The sequence below is a fragment of the Phaenicophaeus curvirostris genome, chromosome 22 (assembly GCF_032191515.1).
Source record: "Phaenicophaeus curvirostris isolate KB17595 chromosome 22, BPBGC_Pcur_1.0, whole genome shotgun sequence".
In the NCBI taxonomy this organism is placed as follows: Eukaryota; Metazoa; Chordata; class Aves; order Cuculiformes; family Cuculidae; genus Phaenicophaeus; species Phaenicophaeus curvirostris.
In genome coordinates, this window is record NC_091413.1 from 5,451,312 (window position 1) to 5,477,242 (window position 25,931).

The window sequence follows — 25,931 nt, forward strand, 5'->3', positions numbered from 1 at the left end:
ACCACGTTGGAAAAGACCCACCGGATCATCGAGTCTGGGATGGTTTTCTGTATCTAATGTGTGCCACAAATTGGATGGTTGTTCTGGGAACCTCCTAATCCCATTTTAAAGCGAGCAGAAATCGAGTGGACTAAGTTGCTACAGAAGTTTTGTGGTATGTCTGTTACCTCCATCGATGCCTTTACTGTAAGGAGATACTGGACTGTAGTACTGAGTTTCGTCTGGTGTGCTGAGATACTTAAAGGTTTATGAGTGGTAGATTCCTAAATTCATGTTAGAAGTTTAGAATGCATGTATAATAATGTTGTTTCAACTTTAAAATTCTGTTTTATGTAGCACTGTAGGAATTTGGGGTTTGAAATGGGGTCGGGAGGGGGTTTGGGTTTTTTCTTTGTTTTTGTTTTCATTTTTCATCTGTCCTATGTTTGGTTTTGAGGATCTGATTTTACAAGGCAATGCGTACAAGAATCCAGTTTTATTTGAGGTATCTCACATCTTTATAGTGGTGTTCAGGTGCTCCTCATTTGTTAAAAAAAGGAAATTTTCTTATGGAATTTAGCACTTTAAATGTTCTTTTATATGTTAAAAGTAATATTTGTGTTCTAAAGACTTTGCTGAATTCTGTAAGAACTGGATTTACTTGTTGTGGTGTGCTCTTTGTGCATGTCTGAGGAGCTGTTAATTTGGATTTGTTGCCTAAATTCGTAGGTTTGTGGATGATGTGGTGGTTTTTCTTTGCATGTACTTTTCAGTCTTGTCTTTACAGTATAAAATTCAATGTAAATGTCTTCAAATTTTTAATCTTAAAATCATTGATCATGGCTGCGGGGGAATTTTTCCAAAGATGATAATTAAAACCCACATAACGCAAATGAGATTAATAATTAAATCCAGAAGGGAAAGCTTATGGGCAAGGATTGAAAGATTTCATAGCGTTTTTGAAAATGTTGCTGAAATAAACTTCTTTTAAAAAGAATATAAACTTTTTATTAATAGTGAATCTTTTACTCTACTGTTAAAGTTGTAGGGCAAAAAATTGGCCATCTTTCTACAGGAAAAGATACTGGCATTCAAATACATGTTTAGCTTTTAGACAGGAACTTGTTGCAGCTTGAACCTTGGTGTATTGGTTCGTTAGAATTTGAAGAAAGTCTTGTTAATTACAAAATTACTTTCATTAGCAGGATTCTGTTCAATTTTCATCTCCTTTGGGAACCCCAAAACATAGCACGAAGAAAACAACAAGTGCCGATGAATCAAAAGTAATGATGGAAGGCTTGTTCATGAAAAAATCATCAGGAACAAACATTTCTAGGCTGAAGAGTGAGCCTGTGCCGAATACATCGAGTAAGCAACAAGGGCAACAGTCAAAACTACCTGTTGTGCCAAACTCTGACAGCCCAGGTAAGTGATAAATAGGGGAAATGCCGTGAGCTTGATATCTGGCAGGTACAGGTGTTGATGAGTGTGAATTAAAAAAATGCTAATAATCAGAATAACTTCCAGAATGACTAGTTGTCTTTTCAAATGGAGTTGTGTTAGTTTTGTACAGATCCTTTTTTTGTCTTTCTTGATGCGTTCTCTGCCTCTGCCCTTGTAGAGGATCACATCTGCCTTTTGGACTGCATCGTGGTCGATCTGCAGGACATGGACATATTTGCTGCAGAAAGATATCAGAGAGATTATTCAAAGGCCGTGGAAGATACAAGTGCAGAATTGAGCTTTCCATCCTACTTCGTTCGGCAGACAGGAGGAAGCCTGTTAACAGAGCCTTTCAGGCTGAAGTTACAAGTAGAGAGGAACTTAGACAAGTGAGTTTATCTAAACAGGATCTCTTTATGCTACCAGCCTAAAGTCAGTGTTTTAAATGCCTTTTATTGTGTCTTTAAAGCATTTCCTGGTGTGTTATAGCACCTTGAAATACTGAAGTGTTTTCCTTTGTTGTAGAGAGCTAAGTCATGCAGTTGCAGACATATCGATACATGGCAATCTCTCCTCGGTGCACTGCTCGCTGGATTTGAATAAGTACAAACTGATACGTGGGCTGCTGGAAAACAACCTTGGGGAGCCCATAGAGGAGTTCATGCGGCCTTATGATTTGCAGGATCCAAGAATTCATGTAAGAGGAACTATATGCAGGTGCAATTCTGTCTTGGAATATCTGGGGGTTTGGCTGATTAGGTGAAATATCTGTGAGTTTCTTGTAGTTTACCAGGTAGATTTAAAAGAAATAAATTCAAGCAGGTGAATGGCAAAGGACCCTTTTTGTCTGTAGATGCTCCTGTGAATTCAGCAATGCTGACTTATGAGATTGTGGAATGTTTATGACTGTCCTCTCTTTGTCCTATAAATCTGAAAGAAGAGCAGGTTCTGGGGTATCACCTGTTTGCCTGTTGTCAAAAACTGTCCTTTCAGGAAGAGTGTGGGCAGCACCTGGAAACAATCAATATTTACCATTATTAATAGGAAAAGCAAAGTTGTTGAACATTTCGTCCTTGATCTCATGGGGCTTCCAAGCAAATATGTGAAGCAGAAGGTGCCTGAAAGAGTTTGAAATAATTGTTGGCTGTTTTGTTTCTTGGGGAAGATAACAACAGCAGTGGCATTTTGTTTAACAACAGAGAAGCTATAGAACAGCAGTGTGAAAATGGATTCATAGACAGTTTTCAAACTGCAGGCTGCTCTGTTGTGAAATGTAAAGTTGTATTGTTTTCTCACCAGTGGTTAATAAAACTCTTGGAAGGAGAAAGATCTATAGCTGTTTGCATTTGCGTGAAATAGCAACCTTGAATTTTGGAATGAAAGCTCTTAAAAGAGTATTGGTGTTTCCACTTTCAGACAGTTTTGAGTGGAGAAGTGTATACTTCTATGTCATTCCTCATTGACATGGTCAATGTGAGTCTGGAACTGATGGATCCAAAAGGAAAAGATGGATGCAGCTCTTTAGCCAGGTACTGAATACCTTATCCTAAATAATTCGCTAATCTGAGAGATTATACGACAGGGATTAAAACCAGACATGACCTTATGTTTTAATAATGCAACAAAATAGAATTTCTTAAATAGAGTCCAAATTCAGTGTTTCAGCTGATCTGAGAGATGAAAGGGATTGACAGCGTTCAAAAGGTACCATCTGTGTCTCTCAAGTTGTCCTTGAAATCACAGTTCATTAGTGGCTTGCCTGAGGTGAGTGGTATTGTGATTAAGAAAATGTTGAAAGCTCTTCTTAAAAAACTCATAATTTTCTGCTGTATCGTTTTGTTGTTTGGTTTAGGGTTTTTTTAATTGGTGGAAAGCCTTGTGGTCTTTAAGGTTCCTTTCAACCCAAACCATTCTATGTTTATTACATAGAATATAGATCTACTTTCTACCTCTGTGGCATGAGATGTGATTATAGTTCTTTTAGAAAATAAGAAAAAGAAAGATATCAGCATTATACTATGGATGCTTCTAAAACAAGTGACTTCTAGGAATAAATGAGCTCCAAGACTCTTAAATGTATTGTTTTGCTTTTTGTTCTCCTAGGTTTGATTTTAAGAAATCCAAGTTGCTTTTTGAAAGCTCTTCAAATGGAACAAAGTCTGTAAATTTGGTTTCTCATTCCATGATGGCATTTGACACCCGTTATGCTGGGCAGAAGTCGGGCACTCCGAATGTGTTCAATTGCATCTTCCAGTCATCGAAGAATACCAGTAGTCCGGGAGCAATCCAGATTGAACTGCATTTCAGGTTGGTAGTTCTGGGATTTGTTTGGCTTTGATAATGACATGGTCAGGATTGTCTTGGTATTAGCGTAGCTGTTATTGATGTAGATAAACTTGCTGGCATTGTATTTAAATCCGAAGACATTTTTGGGGTAATTGGTACTTGATAAATTGAAATCCACAGTTGTTAACTAACTGGGCATTGTTGGATTATTTTTTTTCCCCTAATTGTTGCAATTTAGGTTTGCATGTGTGAATGTATTGGATGAAGTTCTGGCCTATTAAAATCAGTAGTGCCTGTTCCTTGAGAAGTCTGGCCCATAACTTGTGTCTTTACATAAATCCATATTATAGAATTTTTAATACGTTGTGCAAAAGCTGTTTTCCAGTAGGTGTCACACTTGCCTTTTCTGAGAGGATCAAATAAATAAATACAGAAATGGCGCCTCTTTCAAAAAACAATATGTACTGTCTGCTCTGTATTCTGTCCTGCCCTGTTCTCCTTATCCCAACCCTTTGGAATGCTTAAAGACTTCACAGTGGATATCTGTTCTGTTGAAATTTAATATTGAAAACGTGACTACAAGGAACAATATCAATATTTCTCGGTATCACCATGGTGTTAACAACCAAAAAAAGGAGGTGAATTGCGGTGGCTGGAGGTGTTGCTTTCACTTTTGATGAGGTTCACTGACCAAAGTCAGCTCTCTAGCTCTTTTATAAGATTGATGCCTGCTGAAGCAGTTGCAGGAGTCACATAGAAAAAAGTTGAGTGACTATTTTTAGTCCAGTAGAAAATGTTGAAGACACTTGTTCATAAAAAAATCAAAACTAACCAACTTTAGATAATTGAGGGAAGTTTGTTGCAAAGATTTGGATAACGTGATGGTCTCTTAAACACTTAATGTTTGTGTTCAGAAAGACACCAGGATTTTGATTTGAATAAATCTGAAATGCCATGTTCCTGTGTACCTATTGATCCAGTATCTGCCTGGAATGGGATCAGTTTGCAGAGTGTCGCCTCATCTGCTTTAGGAGTGGTAGTTTCTGGAATTTTCTTCCCAACTGTTAGGCTTTTAAATTGTAGCCTTGTAAGCATGTGTTAAGTTTTTACTGGTGAGAGCATCCTTGACACTAGATGTGAGCGTTTGCAGAGCTCAGCGATAGTGCTTTACTGGCTCATGACTTCTGGAAAAACCCTGGAGAGCCAGGGGGCGTTAAAGGCTTTTACTGTTGGAAGCAGTGTGGGCAGGCTGCCTCTTACAAAGGAATTGCAGTTTTTTGGGGATTTTATAGTTCAGGATGTGTTGGATGTAAAATTGTTTTGTGATATTTACGCACTTAGAGATGATTTTCCAGTTAGCGTGACCGAATATAGTTGGTATTCCAGATCACAAAGCCATACACTATTATCCCTCCTCATCAGATATTCAAAATGCAATGCTAAAAGTTCAGTAAGGGTAGCATTTTTTCTGAATGACAAAGAAAATTCTTGTGCCACAAAACGCTGTCAGAGTGTGAGAGGAAACACATTTTAAGTCTAATATTTTAGAGGAATGTAGAGCCAGGTCTAAATTCCACATGCAGTGTGTTATGTTTGATGCCAAACAGATGTAAAGTAGTACTAAAAAGGTCAGTTTTAAAACTTGAGATTTTGCAAATTAGTATTGATAATGTAAATGGTAGTGAAGGAGCCTTTAGAAGTTGATTTCTTGTTACATGGAGTTTTTCAATTAATCTTTTCTACCATTACAGTTTAGAATTCATGCATTTAAGATCAGTTGGGTTTCTGTGGGTACAGCAACATGATGAATTGCAATCTGTTTAAATATACTTATGTATTTTAAAGGTCGGACACTGTAAACTCAATGTATCCCTATAAAGTTTCATCTAGTTCTTACTAGTTACCGACAGTTTTCTGCATCATTGTAAGTATGTGCAAGATGTAAAGTTCACTTGCGTTTTTCTCTCTTCTTGAAAGGTCTACTAAGGATTCCTCCAGTTTCACAGTGGTTCTGAACAATCTTCGTGTCTTCCTGATATTTGACTGGTTGTTACTTGTTCATGACTTTCTGTATACTCCTGGAGACACCAAAAAGCGGGAAAATCACCCTTCTCCCCGGCAGCGAACTTATAGCAGTGAAGTAGCTGTAGTTCCCAAAACAGTGAAAAGTGGAGTAGTTACAAAACGTTCATCACTGCCTGTGTCTGCAGAGAAACAGCTGGAAGTTAAGGTTAATGTGACAGGTAAATGTGTTCTTTTCTAGTGCTTTTTTAGGAGCTCTTATGACTGAAAGCCATGTGCTAGTGGAAAAACAGGTTTGTTAAAGGACAGAAAATCAAGGAACCTGCTACAAATGATTAAAATACCTTGGTGGTGTTTCTAATTGCACTGTTAATTATTTGTCATTTTGTTTTGTTAAGGGACTGAATTTGTGGTTGTTGAAGACATGTCTTGTTTTGATACCAACGCAATTATTTTGAAGGGGACTACGGTTCTCACTTACAAGCCCAAGCTGTTAGATCGTCCTTTCTCTGGTAGTTTGTTTGGCATTGAGGTAAGAAGAAGTAACTTGGCTTTTGTAAAATGTTTAAGATTAAAAGTGCTTGTGAAGAAGACGCGTTGCTTTAAATATCTATACAACAGGAGTAGTCCGTACGTGAGTTTTGAATTTTGTTAGTTCCTCATAAAATTATGTCATTTTACAGAAGTTTTAAGAACTTGAGTGTCATCTCAAACTATTGCTAGTTACTAATTAACTTCAATTAATTAATTAATCCCACTAGATCAGGCAAGAGATCAACAAGAATTCTCGGAATTGGGGGTTACATGGTGTATTAGGAAAGTTTAAAAGAATGTTCTCAGAAGAGGCTGTGCAGAGATGTGTTAAAACTGAAATTGTTACTGAAGACCAAAGAACGAAGCATTTTTTGGATCTAAGAGGAGGAGTAGCGGAGTTAAGCTTAGCTGTAAAGGGAATATGTGGTTGCATATTAGAATCTTTTCCTGAACCTTACGGCATAGCAAGCGCTGGAATAAATCATATGGATTTTGGAATCTCTGCTATCTTCAAGTTTACAAAGGAATTGTCTGTAGAGAACAGTTTAGCTGTATTTCATGGTTTGTGATAGTCTTTGATTTTGAGGCTCTTGCCAGGCCTGTTCTCTTGGTTCCTATTTTTTTTAAGAAACCATTTTTAATTTGCAGGTTTTTTCATGCCGGTTAGGAAATGAGCAAGAGACCGCGCTGTCTATTATTGACCCAGTACAGATTCAGATGGAGCTCATTGGGAATGCTTCCTACCCAAGTGGTTCAGGACTGTTGGATGCTTTCAACAGTGAAGATTTTCCTCCTATTCTAGAGGTAACATTAAAGGCCTGACTAAAGCTCTGTGCACCAGAGAATCCTAGGTGATGGTCTTGCACAGATTTTATTATGCTGAAGGATTCAGCAGAACACCTTTAAATATATGAGAAAAGAATAAGTTATCTTTTTCCTGAGGTGCAAAAGGCAAAGAAACAAGCATGTGAGAAGTGCTCTCAGTGGTGATGAAGGAGGTATTTCTGGCATATATTATAGAGATTAATAGTGGAGGAAAAAGTAGATTGATAACATAGACGTCTTGGACATCTTTATTAGACTAATAATGGAAAGAAAAAGGTTTATCTTCTGTATCTCACTGTTAGTGTTGGAGGGGAAATCAATTAGGTAATTCTTTTTACCATTATACCAAAAGTGTCTTTTTTCGACTGTTATATGCTTTTAATGCTTTTGGTTGCTAGTAAATAATAACCAGTTCAGTAATTATATTACTGGGGCTTTAAAACAATGTGGTCATCAGATTTTAATATTAAATATTAAATTTTGTCTTCCTTTGGGAAAAGCTTTCTTTATGTCCAAAGTATACAAGAAAATACATAGAAAAGGGTGATCGGATCTTATATTTTAATTTTTCATTTAGATTCAGTTGCAAGCACTGGATATCAGGCTGTCATACAATGATGTTCAATTGTTCTTGGCAATTGCAAAGTCCATTCCTCAGCAGACAAGTGCAGCTTTGCCCGACCTGGCTGTACCAACTGCAGAGAATACTGCTAATCCTAGTTCAGCGCTGCTGAATGAGGCTTCCTCCTTGCCACATGAAAACACAGAGGCAGCCAAACGTGTGCTGGATCCTGTTCTAGGTATGTTTTTAACTCTTGGAGTGAAGCCTTTTTTTATATATCTAAAGGAGATTGTATATACTGAATTTTATTTAGCGTTGTTGGTCATTTTTAAATCATCACGATGGAATACTTTTTAGGTAGAAAGTTTTTAGAGAGGGAGCACCTCTTCAGACTCACTGAACTGATAGTGAAATGGAAGACATTGCAATTACCAGTTATCTCTTCATGCCTAGCTATCTTTTGTTTGGGTGACATTGCTTTTTCACAAACTAAAAATCAGGTGTGGTCAGAAATGCTGCCTGACAATGATAAGGAAAGACACCCTAGTGAAAAAGCCTTTCTTCTCTGCTACCACACTCGAGAGCTGTGTGGGGAGGTCACAGTAGACAAGTAATTATGTTCCGAAGGAAGAGTTGCTTACCTGAAAAGAAAGATTTACTCCTAACCAAAATTTAGGGGGTTATGCTGGCTTTCTGCAGGAGAACAAAATGAGGCCCTGTATTTTAGAATGTGAACATGATGGCTTGGGGATTTGCTTTTCAAGCTTGTTTTGTAAAAGCAGTGCTGAGTCCTATGCTTTTTCCACGGCTGCAATCTCAAACAAAGAATTTTTCATACAGATGTATCTTAATTTTAAGAAAGAAACAAGTAGTTAACTGTCAAAGGTTTGTGATTGGTTAACTGTTTGATTACAGAGGTACAGCTGGCTCGCCTCCAGGAGTTGGGATTCAGTATGGAAGATTGTCGTAAAGCTCTCTTGATCTGCCAAGGTAACCTCAAATATCCTTAGTTAGCCTTGCAGATTGTTCATATTTCCTTGTTTGCTACGTTTTCAGACTACAAGGCAGCTGATGCACGGGCAGTATTCCCTGCTTTTCTTTACTTTGGCTCTGTGTTGGCATATAATTGTAGGCATTCTACTACTGCATGGAACCCACCACTCAAAGATTCTTCTTGCCTTTTGGGATGTCACTTGTGGAGTGTTTGACTACTTTTGTTTGGATTGTTTTGCTTTTTTTTTGTTTTGGTGTTACCTACTTCTTGCTATTGTCCATCTCTTTTTCTTTAAAGCCCATGTTCTTCTCTCCCTTTTTTGAATCATGTATTTTATTTCTATGTGCCATACATGAGGAGAAGATGAAGCTTTACCAGAATTAATTCTTCTTTACCACTGCCGTGTTTTCCACCTCATAGGCATTTATAGTATCTATACAGATATGTCAATACAATTATGTTACCATTCGTTTTGCCAACTCCAAAATGCATTTCTTATTCCCAGAAAATAGCAATTTGTTGAGAATCAGCTCTTATTTATGTTATTAAGTAGAATGCACTCAGGTTACCGTTGGTGTCTTGTACTTAAGAGAGGGAGGAATGAGTTTACTTCTCTGTGTTTTTGAATAAATACAGTTAATTGACAAAGTAGACGGTGACTGATGGGTTGTTTGATTTTTATCTAAGGTGACTTGAAAAAAGCAGCGAGTTGGCTATTTAAGAACGCTGAACCTTTGAAATCGGTTTCCCTGACCTCTCCTGGCCGAGACAGCCAGGGAATTGTGCCTTTTCAGTTCATCTCTGGAGTCGAAATAAAAGCAGAAAGTATATGTATTTGCTTTATTGATGACTGCATGGACTGTGACGTTCCCCTCGCTGAGTTAACCTTTTCACGTGAGTATCTTCTTCTACTGAGTGAGTCAAGGAAAATTCCTGTTGGTTACTCTGTATATTCAGCACCACCATCTGATTTCCTGGGATGTGAGAAATTTCAACTGACAGTGATTTGGTGGTGGTGCTGGTGTGGAGTTTTGTTATTTTTGTGGGTTCTTTTTGTTTGTTTATTTTTAGGTGGGGTTTTATGGGTGTTTTTGTAAGGTTTCTATGTTTGTGTCTGTACCGTTTCCATTTAAAAGGTGACAAAAAACACTGCTTACATAACAGTTCACAAAATCAGGAAACTCACTTGTTTTACACTAGTATAACATTCACTTGGTTTTGCAGGTCTGAATTTTCTCCAACATTTGAGAGCCAACCCTGAAGGCTATGCTCATTTCACCCTCTCTGGAGATTATTACAATCGTGAGCTCTCAGGTGAGATACTTCTGGGGTTGTTGTTTTCGTTATTTGAGTTTAGGAAAACAGCCTTGCCTGCTTCAGTAGCTGAAATTCATCCAATGTGAAAGGCATATAAGGGAATGTGAAAGGCCGACTTTTGTGATCCTTTGTGTGTGAGAGAGAGAGGACGTGGGATAAGACAAGATATCCTAGCTGGGTATCAGATGGAAGGATGTGGGAAGTAGAGATATTGCTGATGTGAAAGTTACGCTGGAGTTTTCAAATGCAGTGGCATAAAAAGATTATCCAAGAACATGACAGTGAGGTAAAATGCAGCTTGTATATTCACTTATCAGTGTTTCATTGTTTTGATTTACCTTCTGATGTTTTCCTCAGAATTAAGATATTTTTGCAAGACCTTAAATATCGTGTATGCTGGTTCAAATAGAGGAGCTTTCCATTAGCTAGTAGATGAAATCTGTAGGCTTACGAATTCATTGGAAGTAAAGGTTCGCATTATTAAATAGTTAGATATGTAAACAGCAGTCCACTGTGGCCTTCAGATGTGTGATACATGTGATGTTTTCTGTTTGTTCTCAGGCTGGGAGCCATTTATTGAGCCATGGCCGTGTTCGGTTTCTTGGCAACAACAAGCTTCCAGCCGCCTCCACCCTCCCCGACTGAAGCTGGAAGTAAAGGCTAAGCACCGTTTGGATATAAACATTACCTCCGTCTTCATAGGTATGTTGGAATATTCCCTGAGAGCATCACCGTGCAGTCTAGTTTCCACTGCACTGGAAATGACAGGCGCTTCTAATTGAGTCCTCCTGGCGTCTTTGGATGGAGGGAGACAGACCTGGCACAAGGCCCTGCACGCTCCACATGATGTTGTGTCGTGCACAGGTGTGCACTTAGGCAGCCTGTATTTTATCAGATATTGTGAAGCATAAAGGCATGAGCTGCATATTTTAGAGATCAGTAGGAATTCGTTCTCTGGTCATCTGAATTCTATCAAACTCATCTGTTATTTGAAATTTATTTTTAATCAGAAACAGGCTTTCATGGAGGGCTTTCCATGCTTCACAGTATGTAAGAATACTTTGATGAGTTCATAATTTTTCAGTACGTTGACAGATCTAGTTGGGAGCTACTTATTTCAGCTCCGTCGGCCCTGAAAACCTGAGCTTTCAGTTCCCACCTCGGGCAATCAAAATATTTTGTTCATCATTAACTCAAACTTCATGGAAGCTTCTGTGTTGTGAGACTGTGATTGTGTGTATTTCACAGAAATACTGTCGCTTGTTCGCTATGCAAATCTTAATAGTTTGGTTGTCATAATAAAGGATGGAAAAGGCTGATCTGGTGAATGTTAACACAACAGCCTTCCTTGTTCCTTTGATATCCATTCCTCTTTCCCACAAGGACTGTGGGCTTGGCAGGAAGAGGGAGCCAGGAGGGTGGCAGGAAAAGGTGCAGATCAGTGATTCCCAAGAGTTCCCATGATGCTTTTTAATACTAGTGATAATGAGTAGTAAGGCTGGTTTGCAATTAAAGCTGTGCCAGGGAACTCCGTTGGTGTCTTGATATTTATATGGGAATGTACATGTACCTCTTGAAGGAAAAAACGTATTAGAAACTGCTTCTAATATGAAAATATTTAAGGTTAATTGCTTCCTCAGTGATAGTTCTTGCAAGATTCCACTGAACACAGGATTCCACTTAAAAATAATAACAAATCTTCAGAATATGAAGATGTTGGGTTTGGAAGTCACCGCTGTGATTTCTTGAGCTGGTGTTTGTCTCTAACGTGTGTAAGTGGCTCATAGAATCAGCAGCGAGGTAAAACTAATGCCACAAAAGCAGAAAAACTTCACCATGCTTTGTAATTACTTTGTTTACTGCCACCTTGGAGACATTTGCTGTTTATGCTTATGTTCCTCTAGAACAATACACATCTACCAAGCAGTCATGGATGGAAGATTACTGTAAACAGGAGAAAGAAGTGAATGTAATCAGTTCAGAAGACTGGGCGGGTTCTTCGGTGGATCCACCATGCTTTGGGCAGAGTATGATACTCATTAATCACACTTATTTCAAACAGTCCTGACACACACAGTCATCTGTCTAGTGTGTTATGAATATAAGTATTTAGCCTTCATAGCTTACAATGAAGTGTTAGAGGTACTTGACGAAAAATGACAAAAATGCTATTTTTTGCTTAATTTTCTTAAGTTCTTTAAGAACAGAAACCTTTCTGGCTACTTAGCTTTGAGTGAGAGCTTTGCACTCCTTTTTTGTCACGCTTTCTCAGCTAATGAAGGACTATCCTGCAAATTTTAAATAAGAGCGTGGAGTTCGGGGTGTGTGCATTTCTGAGGTGATCTTTTTTTTCTTTCTGTACCCTCAAAGACCTAAATGACTGGAAAAAATGTTGTTGTATTCATGCGACAGCTCTGTAAGTAATAGCTCTTGACATGTGTCAGGTCTGTTCAGCTTCTTTTCTCCCAGTGCTACTTCTGGAAGAAATTTGAGCGACTCAAAACGCCAGCTTAGCGTAAACAAATGGGTAGTGAGTCAGACGCTGATTGCATGCTGCCTATTGTCTGTATCTTTCCTGATGCATGATGGGGAAGACCTGCCTGTATTTCTCTGTGTTTCCTTACCTGCTAACTTTGTCTTTCCTGTCTGCCAGGCCTTCCTCTTGTCTACCTTAGAACTAGGAGTACAGCCAGTTTGACTAACCTAGAGCATCAGATCTATGCTAGAGGTACTGTACAGCAGGGAGAGACAAGAAGGTCTTTGCCTTTTCTGGAGGGCTCTTGTACCATAAATGCTGTGGGAGGTGTGTGTGTGGCTCGCTGGTAAATTGGCCTCTGTATTTAAACAAAACAAACTTTTCAGGAGGTTTCTCTGGTGAAAGAAACTAAACAATAAAACCTCTTAATATGCATTGCTTGGCTTTTAGTGGGTGTTACAACTAACATGAGTTATGAAAAAAATCCTCCTTGTAATGGTAGTCATTATTTTCAGGCAGTGCCCTCAAAATGCAGCTTTACATTGTTATCTTTTTTGAAAGTCAGGCCATAGTCCCAAAAATTCTTTTTTTAGAAGTATCAAAAAATAAATTGGCTATCAATTAAATCCCAGAATGAAAATTCACTTGGCTCTGGGCTCTAATTTTGTAGAACCTGAGCTAGCCAGAAAATTGTATAAGGACAAACTCAACACTAAAAACATCGCTTTACTTGCAGTTGGCAAAAATCAGAGTTTGGGTTTTTGAGAATTTTGTCCTCTTGCTGTTTAATTGGAAAGAGCTTTTGAGAGATCAGATTTCAGCCTCCACTGACAGCGTGTGGTAGATAGCAATTTGCTGTCATTGATTTGGAAGGCTGTTGAATGGCATCATCAGTAACTCCTTCAAAAACTTACCTACCCACTCTGCGCTATCCCTTCTTGCCTCTGTAAGACTGTGCTTAAGTTCTTGCTTAGACACATGGTGTGGTGGGTGAATGGGTTTCTGACTGTGAACCGCTTCAGTGTGGGATCAGTCAGCCTTTGGAGTGATTGCAGACAAATTCTGTGGAACAAACTCCATTTCTGTCTTGCCTTTTCTTTAAGCATCTGATTTATTGTGTGTGCCTTCTTTCTGCTTCTTTCATACGAAAAGATGTGAGCATTTAGGGAGCAGCTGTTTGTCTTCCTTTTTAAGTAGTTACAGGAATTTGACAGGATATTTTCTGTCCAGACGCACCAAGTACTTTCACAGATATGATGTACTGCAGTAGGCAGGACGAGTCTAACGCTTGCCCTTGTTAGTAGTTCATCCTTTAAGCAAGTGAGATGTGGTAGGTGTAGTTTCTCGTTCTGGCTTTTGCTGTCCCAGCACTTTAGTAGAACCAGATTACCTTTGCTTGCATTCAAATTCTTTTCCGTGCTTTTTTAACTAGATTTTACCCTGCATAGGAGAATATTTCTATTTGTTCAGTCTTGAAGAATAAAAGTCCCATTTAAAGAGGGTACTGGATAATTCTGTTTTTGTCACGTTAAACAGAGCATAAATCTTAATTATAAGTAAATATGTGTGTAGAACTTAATGAGTATTTGGATGTACATGAAAAGTTACTGGTGAAGATTGAGTTTTTAGTTAGGTTTTCTACATAGAATCATAGAGTAGTTTGGTTTGGAAGGGACCTTAAAGCCCATCCAGTTCCAACCCCTCTACCATGGGCAGGGACACCTCCCACTGGATCAGGCTGCCCAAGGCCACATTCAACCTGGCCTTGAACACCTCCAGGGATGGGACTGGGCATCCCTGGGCAACCTGTTAATTATAACTGAAGCGTTTTATTTATAAGACTTGATATGACGAAACAAAAGTATGTGTAGCTTTAACTCAGTTCCTGGTGGGGGTGTTTATTCTGTTTGCTTTGTGCCGTTTCTATAATTACTGATTTTTTTAATGTTTTTGTAATCTGTTACCCTGTTTCTTCAATCAGTTTTTCTTTAGTTAGTGGAGGTTTTGGTTCTCCAGACGTTGTGTCTCATCCCTCATTAGCATCTGATGAACGCTTCTTTTGCAAGCATTTAGCCAAATTTTTATTCTGTTTTGTAGCTGAAATGAAGACTCCAAAGCGCAGGCAGCCATTTGTCCCATTTGCTCTGAGAAATCATACTGGATGCACTCTGTGGTTTGCTACCCTAACTACAACACCTACCCGGTAAGGAGCAGTTACGGGATTGCCAACGATGTTTGTTTGGCTTCTGGGCATGTCAGCCAAACCCTATTGTCTTGAGTGCTTCTGTTTTCATGCAGAGAAACGTTAGCTACTCCCAGTCTGTCTTAGTGAAGAGCCCAACTAAATTTGAGAAGCAATCTGATCTGTTGATGACGTGTACATGTTTACTGCACAACTTCTGTAGACCGAAGCAGGCTGAATGTGCTTGTTACTTGACGTTATCAGTTTTTCAGTTTGTAAAATAATGTGATTCTCTTCACAGGGCTGCACTGTCTCACAGCGGGAGTCCAGGGGTGGTTCCTGAGGAAAATGGGACTTTGCTGGATGATGCCCATAATGTCAGTGAATGGCAAGAAGTTATCACTGGGGAGGAGGTTCCATTTGAATTTGAAGCCAGGGGGAAACTCAGACACAGGTGAGGGGACCAAGCTGAGAGATGTGATTTGACACACTCATGTATGGAAGGCATAGGGTCAGGGTTGTGAGGACGCTAGCAGACTTCACATAAAAAGTGGATTTTGAACAAAATCTCCTGTTAATGTTTTGTTTTAAAATATTTAAAACTCATTATAGCGTGAAATTACTAGTTGTCTAGTGAGCAGCATATGTTGCTATTGGTGGCAGCCCTTCCTAGATGTGAGCGCGATCGCTGGAAGCTTTTAGAAACACTTGAGGGCCTCAATTGCAGGTCTATGTCCTTTATTCTGGAGGACTGGAGGGGGAGTCACTGGCTGCTGAGCATAAATTTTATCAATATTAAGAACTAGAAGAACTTAACAAACATGTATCATGCTTTTATTTTTGCTTGTATGACATAGCTGTAATTCTGTATGTTCATTCGGGAAGGTGGAACAATTGAAAAGACATAAAATCTGATCTGTTTATCCATGAAATGGAACAACTGCAGAGGCACTTGGGGATTTTTTTAAATGCTTCAGTGAGATTTTTTTTTTCAGTATCCAGAGGTTGTTCTTGGATTGAACTGTTTGGTGTTTGCATTATATAATAACCCTTAATAGTAATTTAACTTGCTCTAACCTGGTAGGCACACGCATGACCTAAGAATTCATCAGCTGCAAGTGAGAGTAAATGGCTGGGAAGAAGTCAGTCCTGTATCTGTAGACAAAGTTGGAACGTTTTTCCGCTATGCTGCACCAGATAAGAACTCATCCTCTTCTACTGTAAGTTCTGATTTTGAGTGTTAGTTCTAGTAGATCATGTAATCGGAGAGTAGTGATATCTCCAGGATTTTGATTTTAAAGCAGCTGCTGTGTGAGATTGTCCTCTTTCCATTTAGCTTTGATTGAGCGGGTTTAGAGGTGCTGAGTTCCTAACTGGGGAGTTTATGCATAACAAAAAGACAAACAGAGTAATCAGCAGTTCCTCTGTATTTAAGGAGACAGAGCTTCCAGTGATAGAACTAATATGTTGGCGACAATGTCATGGACTCATGGAGACTGAGCTTTAAATCAGCACAGCATTACAGCAGCTATTTTTATTTCTTCTGTTGCAGGAATGCATTTCATATGTTTCATTTTCTTAAAATAAACAACACTGGCAATTTCCTGTAAGCCTAGGGATTGGTGAAATATGTGGCTGCTTTGACAAAATGTACTTGTCATGAAGGAAAAATGTGATTGTAATAATCAGCAGGCTATAGGGTTGAGGCTCAATGATAAAAATCATCTTGTGGATTTCAAAAGTAGTTAAGTCTTGAGACTGGCTACTGAAAATTGTTGAGTGCTGGAGAAATTGGAAGTTGAGATCTTTTTCATGTAATAGAGGATTATAATTTCATGCTGCTGTTGACAAGAGACAGCAGTCTCCGACTTGAATTGGTTTTGATGTTTTCGTACTGAAGCGTAAAAAGCCTCATCTCTCTCTGTAGCTTGAATCGTGAAAGAAGAGGATACAAATTGATGAGTACATGCTCTATAGGCTTTTTCTTATTTTCAGCAAACCTTCTTCCTTCAGCTTCCCTTCTTTTTAAAGCAGTATTACAAACAGGTTTTGGTAATGTAGTTCTGATGTGTTTTCCAAGTTGTATCAAATATCTGAATCACGAAGTGATGAAATTATTTAGTTTATCCTTCTGTAATAATGTTCTGTATTACAGCTGAGAGTAATATAAGTTGAACAACTTTGATTTTCTTGTTTACTTTTCTCCCAGCTTGGAAGCCCAATAAGTAGAACAAATATAATACATCCACAAGTCTATGTGAGTACATATTTTCATTTTTTGAGAGCTACTTAAATAAGGCTAGCGTAATTTGACAAGTGAACTGGCTTTTCTACCCTCCTAGAACCTTTCCAGTAGAAAGGAAACAGAAGGCAAGCAAACAAAACAAACTTTCAAAGCAGAACAGGTCTTTGACATAACTTGCCCTTCCTCACCAGTTTAAATGGATGTTTGATGTGATTGATTGAAATGATGAGTGACTGTTAATTATATAAGGCCTAGGATTCAAACTCCCTGAATTTATAAAACAATATAGTAGTAAGGTAGTGTATAGAGTGTTCTTTTAGGATCTGTATTGCTCTTATTTGAACTTGGATTGTTTTGGAAAAGATAATGGAGTTAGCATTTAGAATTGTTTTTTCAGAGTTACTTTTGTTGTGTTTTGAGGAGAAGGTACAATGTTTTTTATCCCTGTTATGAAAAATATATAACCTTCGGTGTTGCTTGTGGCTGAACTTAGCTGGCAAGTTTTCACTCCAGCAGCTGCTGCTTCAGAATTGAGGTGTCCATCTTCTAGATATAATTATTGTTTGAGCTTTTTAATGCTTTTAAATATCTTCCAGTTTTCTTCATTGCCTCCAGTTCGTGTGGTATTTGAAGTCACCATGGAAGGTAGTGCTCGGAAAGTGATAACGGTGCGCTCAGCCTTGATTGTGAAGAACAAGCTGGAAACACCAATGGAGCTAAGACTAGACAGTCCTTCTGCTCCTGACAGTAAGTGGTGGTATTTTCCTTCCATGCTATGGCGAATCCTTAGCTTCCTCCCCAGGAAGATTCAGCACTGCTTCTGACAGTTAACAGCAAAGTACGTTTTCCTGGAAGGGAAGCAGGTAATGTTAAGAAGAAAGTGGTCAGCAAGGTAAGCTAGAGAACCCAGTAGGACTTTTCTTATTTTTCAGGTAAACAGGGAAAACTGAGAATCTATAAAGACTGAATCTTATTTGTTTCTGCAGCAGGTTGTATCTTTAGCAGTTGTATCTTTAGTTGAGAAGGTTTCAGGTGTTAGCATGCAGATGCACAGTCTGGGCTTGTAGTGATACGCTGATAATGTACCCAAAATGTAATGAATGACGTCTTTTTGAAATAAGCTTTCACTAAAGCATCCATGGAAAAGAAAATTGAATTCAGCAAGTTTTTAGACCTGTTCCAATATGTGTATTTTCTTTTCTGGTTACAGAACCTGTAGTTCTTCCAGCAGTTATGCCAGGCGATTCCTTTGCTATTCCACTACATCTTACATCTTGGCGTTTGCAAGCCAGGCCAAAAGGAATGGGAGTCTTTTTCTGTAAGGCTCCAATTCATTGGACTAATGTTCAGAAGACAGCAGAAGTGTGTAGCAGCAAGCGAGAGTGTCATTCGATGGAGTCTGAAAATAGCCGATTTTTCAGGTACTTAAGACCTAATTATTTTTGTATAAGATGTGTCATCTTCTTCTGATAAATGAAACATTGTGAAAGTAAATAAAGGGAAAACGCTTAGAGAAAATACCTTGTAATCAACTCCAAATTGATCCTGTAGAGAACAATTCTAAATGCTAGTATTGCTGTCAGTCCTGATGTTACAGTGCATTGTGGATTTAGTGCGCTACACAAAGACAGGCTTAAATTAGTCTCTTAAATTAATTGACGACTTCTTATGTCTGCCTTTGCAGGTTTTGTGTGGCTATAAAGAAAGAGAATTATCCGGATTACATGCCTTCCAACATATTCTCTGACAGTGCTAAGCAGATTTTCAGACAGCCTGGACATACTATTTATCTCTTGCCAACAGTAGTAATCCATAACTTGCTGCCTTGTGAACTCGATTTCTATGTTAAAGGAACACCAATTAGCGGGACGTTAAAACCGGGCAAAGAGGCAGTGTTGCACACAGCCGATACGTCTCAGAACATTGAGCTTGGTAAGGTTCTTTTTCACCTATCACTTTCTGATCCTTTTAGAGCAGTACCTCAATAAGAGCTTCTTGTACAAGGAATTATGGCACAAGAATGGAAAACTAAAAACTATCCCAGCTGAAGTGCATCTCCACCAATGCACACAGCATGGGAAACAAACAGGAGGAGCTGAAATCTATTTTGCAGCAGGAAAACCATGATAGTTGCCATTACAGATAGATGGTAGGATGACTTGCATGACTGGAGTTACTCAACACTGGCTGGACTTCTGATGCCTAAAGCAATAATTAGCCCGGAGCAGGGTTCTTTTCAGAACTTTTTTTGCTGCTTGTGACTTAAATCGAGGCATTTCTTCATGAGGTCAGAGGTTACTACAGTGGCCAGATTTAAAAGTTAATCTGGGTAAGCTGTATGAAATATTGAGAAAGGTCAAGCCATATGAAACACCGATCTGTATGCGTATCAGAAACTGCTGTTTCTGTGTGGGTGACATTTTCTTTTCTTTTCTTTTTGTAGGCGTATTGCTAGAGAACTTCCCGAAGTGCAAGGAGCTGTTGATTCCTCCTGGGACACAAAACTACATGGTGCGGATGCGATTGTACGATGTCAACAAACGACTGCTAAATTTGACCATAAGGATTGTGTGTCGAGCTGAAGGCTCTCTAATAATACTGATTTCTGCACCGTATTGGCTAATCAACAAAACAGGTAAGTTTACAGAAATTTCTTTCACAGCTGTAAATGTGAACTGGGAAATAAAGTGTTTTGATTTGCTTACAGCCAAACAGAGCTTTTAAACACCACTGAAGAGGAATTACAGTTGCAAGAATTGTATTCTTTTTTTTACAGCGCCAGCTTCTATTGTTTGATGAATGTTACAGCAGCTAATTTAGTCTTTTTATTTGCTATATTGTGGATTTTCAAACAAATAACAACACAGGTTATTGTCTGTTAACATTTGCTGGCACTTCTAGGACCACAAGAACTCCTTTTCTGCATAGAGCAGACACCATGGCACGCAGGTGTTAGTAGGTCTGTCTGTTCAGCAGGTTCTGAATGAGAGGGAGGACACTTGCAGACTAATGGCTAATATAGCTGAAATTTTTTAGGGTCCTTCGTTTGAAGTAGTTTTTACCATTCTCATTGTAATTTGTGCAAAGGTGAAGTGTAGTTTGACATCCAGTTTTTGTGTTTACTTAAAGGATTGCCGCTTATCTTCAGACAAGATAATGCAAAAACAGATGCTGCAGGTCAGTTTGAAGAGCATGAGCTCGCCAGAAGCCTCAGCCCACTCCTGTTCTGTTACGCTGATAAAGAACAGCCAAACTTGTAAGTAATACCATACGGAGAGCAGGCAGGAGGAACCCTACAAAGTATGAAAGTAATTTGCAGAGAGTTGAGTGCTGATATACTAGTGTGAATATCATGTAGGAAAAGTCTTTCCTTATTAAGATGACCTGTATTAAATTTCTAAATACTGAACTAAGCGTATTGGAGCTTTACACATTTCCTACTGAAATCTCCTTGCTTGGCCGATTATCTTGTGTCTGCAGGCTGCTTCAGTTTTATTTTGCACGTTTTGAACTGGTCTGTAAGAAAATCAAAAACCTTTTGAAGTGTTATAAATTAATTTGTTACCAATAAAAAACCCCACTACCAGCCCATAAACCTGAACTCTGAATCCTAATAGAGAAGTAGTAGCAGTCACTTGGTGGGAAGTCTAAAAGAAAAGGGAGGATTTTGGGAAGGAAACGTTTCAGACGCTTTAGCTGGTATCACAGAGAGAGCTTGCTTTTTTCCATAGAAATATGTAATAAGAGCATGATTTAAAGTAAATTTTTTTGAAATGATCTGGGATTTTTGCTCCAATGAACAACAGTCAAATTTGTCACAAAAATTTATTCCAGTTTTATTTTTCTCCTTTTTCTTTCTTCTTTCAAATTAAAAAACCACACAGATTTGTCGTGGGTTATCAGTCTGAAGTTGCCAAGCCTTTTACCTAACATGGTCACTAAATCTTGACCAATATGTTAAAAGAGCTTATGGCAGCAGTGCAGAATGAAGTACTCAAGGAGGGATTCGTTGTGACTTCTAATGCTTTAATATTAAAACAAAATTGTTCTCTTTTTATATCTGGGTATTCGATCCACCAGCATTGTGCTGATATCTGATCCCTTATTTAAGCAAGTAAACTGTTGTGTTTTCTTGTTACCTTTAGTTGTACAATGCGGGTTGGAAAAGGAACCCATCCTGAAGGAATGCCTGGCTGGTGCCAAGGATTCTCCCTGGATGGTGGCAGTGGGGTCAGAGCCCTGAAAGTGATCCAGCACGGGAACCGGCCAGGCCTCATTTATAACATCGGTATGTATTGCTAGGGTGTTAGCAATGCCAGAAATGGAACAGTTGCAAGTCCAGTTTCCTTGGAAGCTTTTTTAGCTTTTAATTAGATGATGGTTTGGAATCACACTATGGGAAGGTCATGGGTGATCCCTGGAGGTGCTCAAGGCCAGGTTCTTCAGTGTTTGTAATCTCTACATTGTACTTGAGAAACAGGAGGTAACAGATGGCATAAAACTACATTTTACTGTTGAAAATAATGTTTCAAAATGTAGCAGTGGTGTGGCAACACCTTTCTGGAACCCAAAAAAAGAGCTTATGTGAAGTATATTGTGGCAGATGTGTTGTGTTTTGTCTTTTGAATAATAGCTTTATTTTTAACTTGTTTTTATTACTAGGTATTGATGTTAAAAAAGGCAGAGGCTGTTATATCGATACATGCGTGGTAACATTTGCGCCACGTTACCTGTTAGATAATAAATCATCCTACAAGCTTGCCTTTGTTCAGCGGGAATTTGCCAGAGGCCGGGTAAGATGCTTCCTTTTTTAACTTGCCATCACAGTCCCTGTAGTCAGTCACAGCGTCTTATAAGCAAAACCAACACAAACAACATGCTTGAAAACATTGTTAGCTGGTTATGAGCATATTTCTCATTGTTCTAGTGTCAGCATTCACTGAATAGAATAATTGAGAGGTAGATGGATGAATACGGTTTTTTTAATACCTGTAGGATATGTATCTACCGATTTCTATTACTAGGGAACATCCAATCCTGATGGCTATATCTCCACGCTTCCTGGTTCCAGCGTTGTGTTCCACTGGCCACGGAATGATTATGATCAACTGTTATGTGTGAGACTGATGGATGTTCCAAACTGCATTTGGTCTGGGGGCTTTGAGGTCAATAAAAACAACTCATTCCATATTAATATGAGGTAGGTATTATATATAAATCTGCTTTAGTTTAAGTCTGGTTTTGATAGAAGCAGCTGTTATGCAGATCAGGAGCCTACCTCTCTTGCACTTGTTTGTTCTTGTTCAGGGACGTCCTGGGAAAATGTTACTTCTTAAGAGTAGAAATTACTCTTCAAGGAGCCACATACCGCATTGCGTTCAGTGACACAGATCAGTTACCGCCACCTTTCCGCATAGACAATTTTTCCAAGGTAAAAGAGTAAAAATCACACTTTTTTTTCTTTTATTTTTGAGTAGAGAAAGAGAAGTAGGAGCTACTTTATGTTTGTTAGAAGAGGAAGCTGACTAGATTGTGTAATAAAATAATACGAAAATGCCTGTAGTGAGAGGTGTCTGTATATAATAATTGTGATTTTCTGAGCTGAGAGCAGGAGACAGCTTATAACAGTTCAAAATGAGAACCAATAACTATTAAATAAAGCTGAACAAGTCTCCTGATTTTCATTAGGCTTGAGCTGCTGCCATGGGACTAGAGACATTTTGAACCATGGATGGCAGATAAAAGCAAAGATGACATTTCTCTTCTCTTTGAGAGTATCTTAATTGGGACTCTAGAGGGAAAAATGCCTGTGAAGTTGTTGGGGGGGGAATTGAGCTAGACATGTTTCAGTGATCAACTCCTGAAAAATGAACAAATGATAGCAAAAAAACCCTGTCTGATTAACAGTTTCTGTGTGAACCTAAAACCTCTTTCTTAACTGTTACAGGTCCCAATTGTTTTTAATCAGCACGGTGTTGTTGAGCCAAGGCTGTACACCGAAGTGAAGCCCATGACCTCTCTGGATTATGCGTGGGATGAACCTGTTCTACCACCTTTTATAATGCTGACAGTCAAAGGGGCTGGCTCCTCAGAAATAGTCTGTAGCATGAACGACTTCCAAGATAGCAAGCAGCTTTATTATGAAAACTTCATTTATATTGCTGCTACGTATACTTTCTCAGGGTAATACTTTATATATTAGATGAACGTATTTTGAATGTTCATGATCTTCTTTAGGCTTTATGTTAATATTCTCATCATGGTTGGCATTGAAAGTCTTTCACATGCCACTAAACTTTTGTCAACCTTATAGTTAGCAGAACAAATGCCAAAATTCAGAAGCTGAGGCTGGCAGTCAGCTGTGTGTCTTGCCTCAGTCGGTTGTGGGAGCAGCAGCAACTCTGAATAAACGCGATGAAGTTTTCTTGTTGATCTAGTTTACAGGAGCCAAGTGTAAGACCGGTTGCTTCGAATAAGGATGCTGCATATGCAGAGCTTGTCCTTGATGTTTCTCCAAAGACTCAGCGAGTTGTACTGAAAAAGAAGGTATCAGGACACATGTGATTTGATTAAAATGCTGTTGCTGTGTGCTGAAATGAAATCATATTCTGAAAAAAGGAAAAACTAAAAACATTTTCATGGTAACTTTTAAAGGAGTGAAGACAGACTCCATTGAAGGAGACAGGTTATTGCAATTCAGGTTGCCTGAACTGTGGTGGAAAAAGGAATTGGAATAAAAGTAGTAAGGAACGTAAGAAAATCCAACTGTAGTAATTGCATGTTGGAGGCTCTATTTAAGCTCTAAGGTGGGCATGCTTCCTTTGTGGTTTCATTATAAGGAAGGTCTTCTATTTTTGGAGCTCTGAAGAAACAAAAACTCTTTAAATATTACTGAGAATAAAAATGGCTTGTAAACACAGTTCTGCATCTACCAATGCTAACGTAGGATGCATATTCATTGAATATCAGAGTTGAATGAGTTTCTATACAAACTAGTTTCTAATTCTTACTCTGGGCTCTGAAGTTAAATATGCACAAGTCATTCCAAGAATTATAATTCAAAGCATCTGACAGCAAAACAGGACAGAAATATTTGCGTTGTACTGCACTGTTCATTTAAATGTTGGATTTGTATGCCACAGGAGCCAGGAAAACGATCCCAACTTTGGAGAATGACGAGCACAGGAATGCTTTGCCATGAAGGTTCTTCAGTTCCTCACAACCCCCAGAAACCTTCTCCTCGGTCTCTGGACTCTTGCATGATTTTAGATATCGCAGGTCTGGCAGCTGTCACAGATAACAGGTATTGCAAATACAAGCTTTCACAGAACTAATGTAGATTCTAACCATGTCTTTGAAAGCACACTTAGCATGATAGTATCTGAATAAGGAATGCAACGACTCAAGGCATGTGGAAGAGCTAGATGTTATCTGCCTTCACAAACAGACCTCACGATCACTTTTGTGACATGGAAATATTTTTAAGAGCATGGCTAATGTTTTTTCAGCAGCTGGTTGTTACAAGAGCAGTTCAGAAGTGAGATTAGGAGAACAGGCTTGAACAAAATTAGAGTAAGCGTTGGCCATTAACACATCTCGGGAATAAAGCTGACAAGTTGTAACCTCTCAGTATTGGGTGCTGTGCTTTTGTTGCAGGTACGAGCCCCTGATGTTGAGAAGGCCTGATCGACGGCGCAGCACTACCCAGACATGGAGTTTTCGTGATGGAAAGCTGACCTGTGGTATTCATGGACTTGTTGTCCAGGTCAGTACTGATGTGTTGATGGTATGTTGACCTTGTTTTGACTGTTGCTGATATAGATCAGTCATTTGGCTTTGAGGCCAAAGTTCAGAATACAGAGGAAACCAGACTTGCACAAACAGCTTGCATGGTGTAAATTCATTTTGGAATGTTCTTATCAATTTTGATTAATTAAACATCTTGCACTATTAATTTGAAACTAAATAATTCAAAATTTAATAGTATGTCATTGTTGAGAGTGGACACTGTATTGATAAATAGGGCCTTGATGTTTTCACATGTACCAGATGTGAAAAGGCTGCAGACTCTGTCAGTTAGCATTGCTGATGAAAGTCGTGGTTTGTGTATAACCAACTTAAACACGTGAGCATACAATGGGAATACGTAATTACTGATCTTGACTGTTCCTTCTAGCCACCAAGTTGTTTACATGAGTTACCAGAAGCTTTATTGATATTAAGTCCAATGCCACTGGACTGCTTTTCTTCTGACTCTTCGGAGTTAGGAGGGGAAAGCGAAATACAGATTTAATTAATGTATGTAAAGAGTTCTCTGAAGTCTGTAGTTAATTCTTTTTCCTTACTCTTCTTTCTTTTCTCAGGCAAAGGGAGGAATAGGAGGTCTTCACGATGGAGCAGAAGTTGTTCTTGGTCCTGATACTTCACTTGAACTTTTGGAGCCAGTTCCACCTGAACAGCAGTTCATAAACCAGAAGATGAGGCCTGGGTCAGGGGTGCTGTCTGTGAGAGTCATCCCAGATGGGCCAACTAGAGTTCTACAGGTGATGGTGCTTCACTGACCAGAATCTAGTTTGTTTACTTGTACTTGAAATACTTTTTTTCCATATTGTGTCTCTAAATAATTCCAAAAAGTTGCCTTTATAATGATAGGGAGGGGAATATGGTAAAATGAAATAATAAGTATAAATATATATATAAATAAAAAGTAAAAAAAAGTTTTTATTTTGCTTTTCTAAGGTAGAACAATATCCCTGATGTTTATAAAGATGGAAATGACCACTGTTTTAATTAATTTTTTTTATCAGATAACAGATTTTAACCAACGTAGAAGTGATCGTTTATCCAGCGAAGGAGATGAACTTGCAGTTACAGAACAAGATCTACGCAAGTTAAAAAATCCAGATACAGAGCAGGAATTAGAAGTAAGATATTACACCGAGTACCTGTCTGTCTTTTTAATGTATCATTTTCCTTTCTAGATTTTAGAGGGAGGTTGGTCATTACCTTTTCCCTACAATGACCTCTTGTTATGAACTTGTAGATTTTCCTGCTAAAATTCCTCAT

General features: G+C 38.6%; 1 protein-coding gene across 4 annotated transcripts in view; it reads left to right on the forward strand.

Moving 5' to 3' along the window:
* The window catches only part of VPS13D (vacuolar protein sorting 13 homolog D), an 85,531-nt gene that overhangs the window by 20,484 nt on the left and 39,116 nt on the right, over window positions 1-25,931 (forward strand). Inside the window, exons 25-58 of one of the 4 annotated variants that reach the window (XM_069874838.1) lie at window positions 1,182-1,404; window positions 1,601-1,811; window positions 1,948-2,119; window positions 2,839-2,951; window positions 3,526-3,729; window positions 5,686-5,951; window positions 6,129-6,262; window positions 6,913-7,068; window positions 7,667-7,889; window positions 8,567-8,641; window positions 9,333-9,539; window positions 9,870-9,959; window positions 10,524-10,664; window positions 11,867-11,989; window positions 12,616-12,690; window positions 14,536-14,641; window positions 14,922-15,074; window positions 15,705-15,840; window positions 16,830-16,877; window positions 17,462-17,612; window positions 18,076-18,286; window positions 18,550-18,797; window positions 19,309-19,500; window positions 19,995-20,121; window positions 21,011-21,153; window positions 21,528-21,658; window positions 21,890-22,065; window positions 22,173-22,296; window positions 22,813-23,048; window positions 23,303-23,411; window positions 24,008-24,168; window positions 24,522-24,630; window positions 25,229-25,408; window positions 25,673-25,789. In XM_069874838.1, coding sequence (XP_069730939.1) covers window positions 1,182-1,404; window positions 1,601-1,811; window positions 1,948-2,119; window positions 2,839-2,951; window positions 3,526-3,729; window positions 5,686-5,951; window positions 6,129-6,262; window positions 6,913-7,068; window positions 7,667-7,889; window positions 8,567-8,641; window positions 9,333-9,539; window positions 9,870-9,959; window positions 10,524-10,664; window positions 11,867-11,989; window positions 12,616-12,690; window positions 14,536-14,641; window positions 14,922-15,074; window positions 15,705-15,840; window positions 16,830-16,877; window positions 17,462-17,612; window positions 18,076-18,286; window positions 18,550-18,797; window positions 19,309-19,500; window positions 19,995-20,121; window positions 21,011-21,153; window positions 21,528-21,658; window positions 21,890-22,065; window positions 22,173-22,296; window positions 22,813-23,048; window positions 23,303-23,411; window positions 24,008-24,168; window positions 24,522-24,630; window positions 25,229-25,408; window positions 25,673-25,789 — 5,271 coding nt within the window. The remainder of the gene's footprint in view (window positions 1-1,181; window positions 1,405-1,600; window positions 1,812-1,947; window positions 2,120-2,838; window positions 2,952-3,525; window positions 3,730-5,685; window positions 5,952-6,128; window positions 6,263-6,912; window positions 7,069-7,666; window positions 7,890-8,566; window positions 8,642-9,332; window positions 9,540-9,869; window positions 9,960-10,523; window positions 10,665-11,866; window positions 11,990-12,615; window positions 12,691-14,535; window positions 14,642-14,921; window positions 15,075-15,704; window positions 15,841-16,829; window positions 16,878-17,461; window positions 17,613-18,075; window positions 18,287-18,549; window positions 18,798-19,308; window positions 19,501-19,994; window positions 20,122-21,010; window positions 21,154-21,527; window positions 21,659-21,889; window positions 22,066-22,172; window positions 22,297-22,812; window positions 23,049-23,302; window positions 23,412-24,007; window positions 24,169-24,521; window positions 24,631-25,228; window positions 25,409-25,672; window positions 25,790-25,931) is intronic. The other 3 variants (XM_069874839.1, XM_069874841.1, XM_069874842.1) reach the window with 3 other exon arrangements.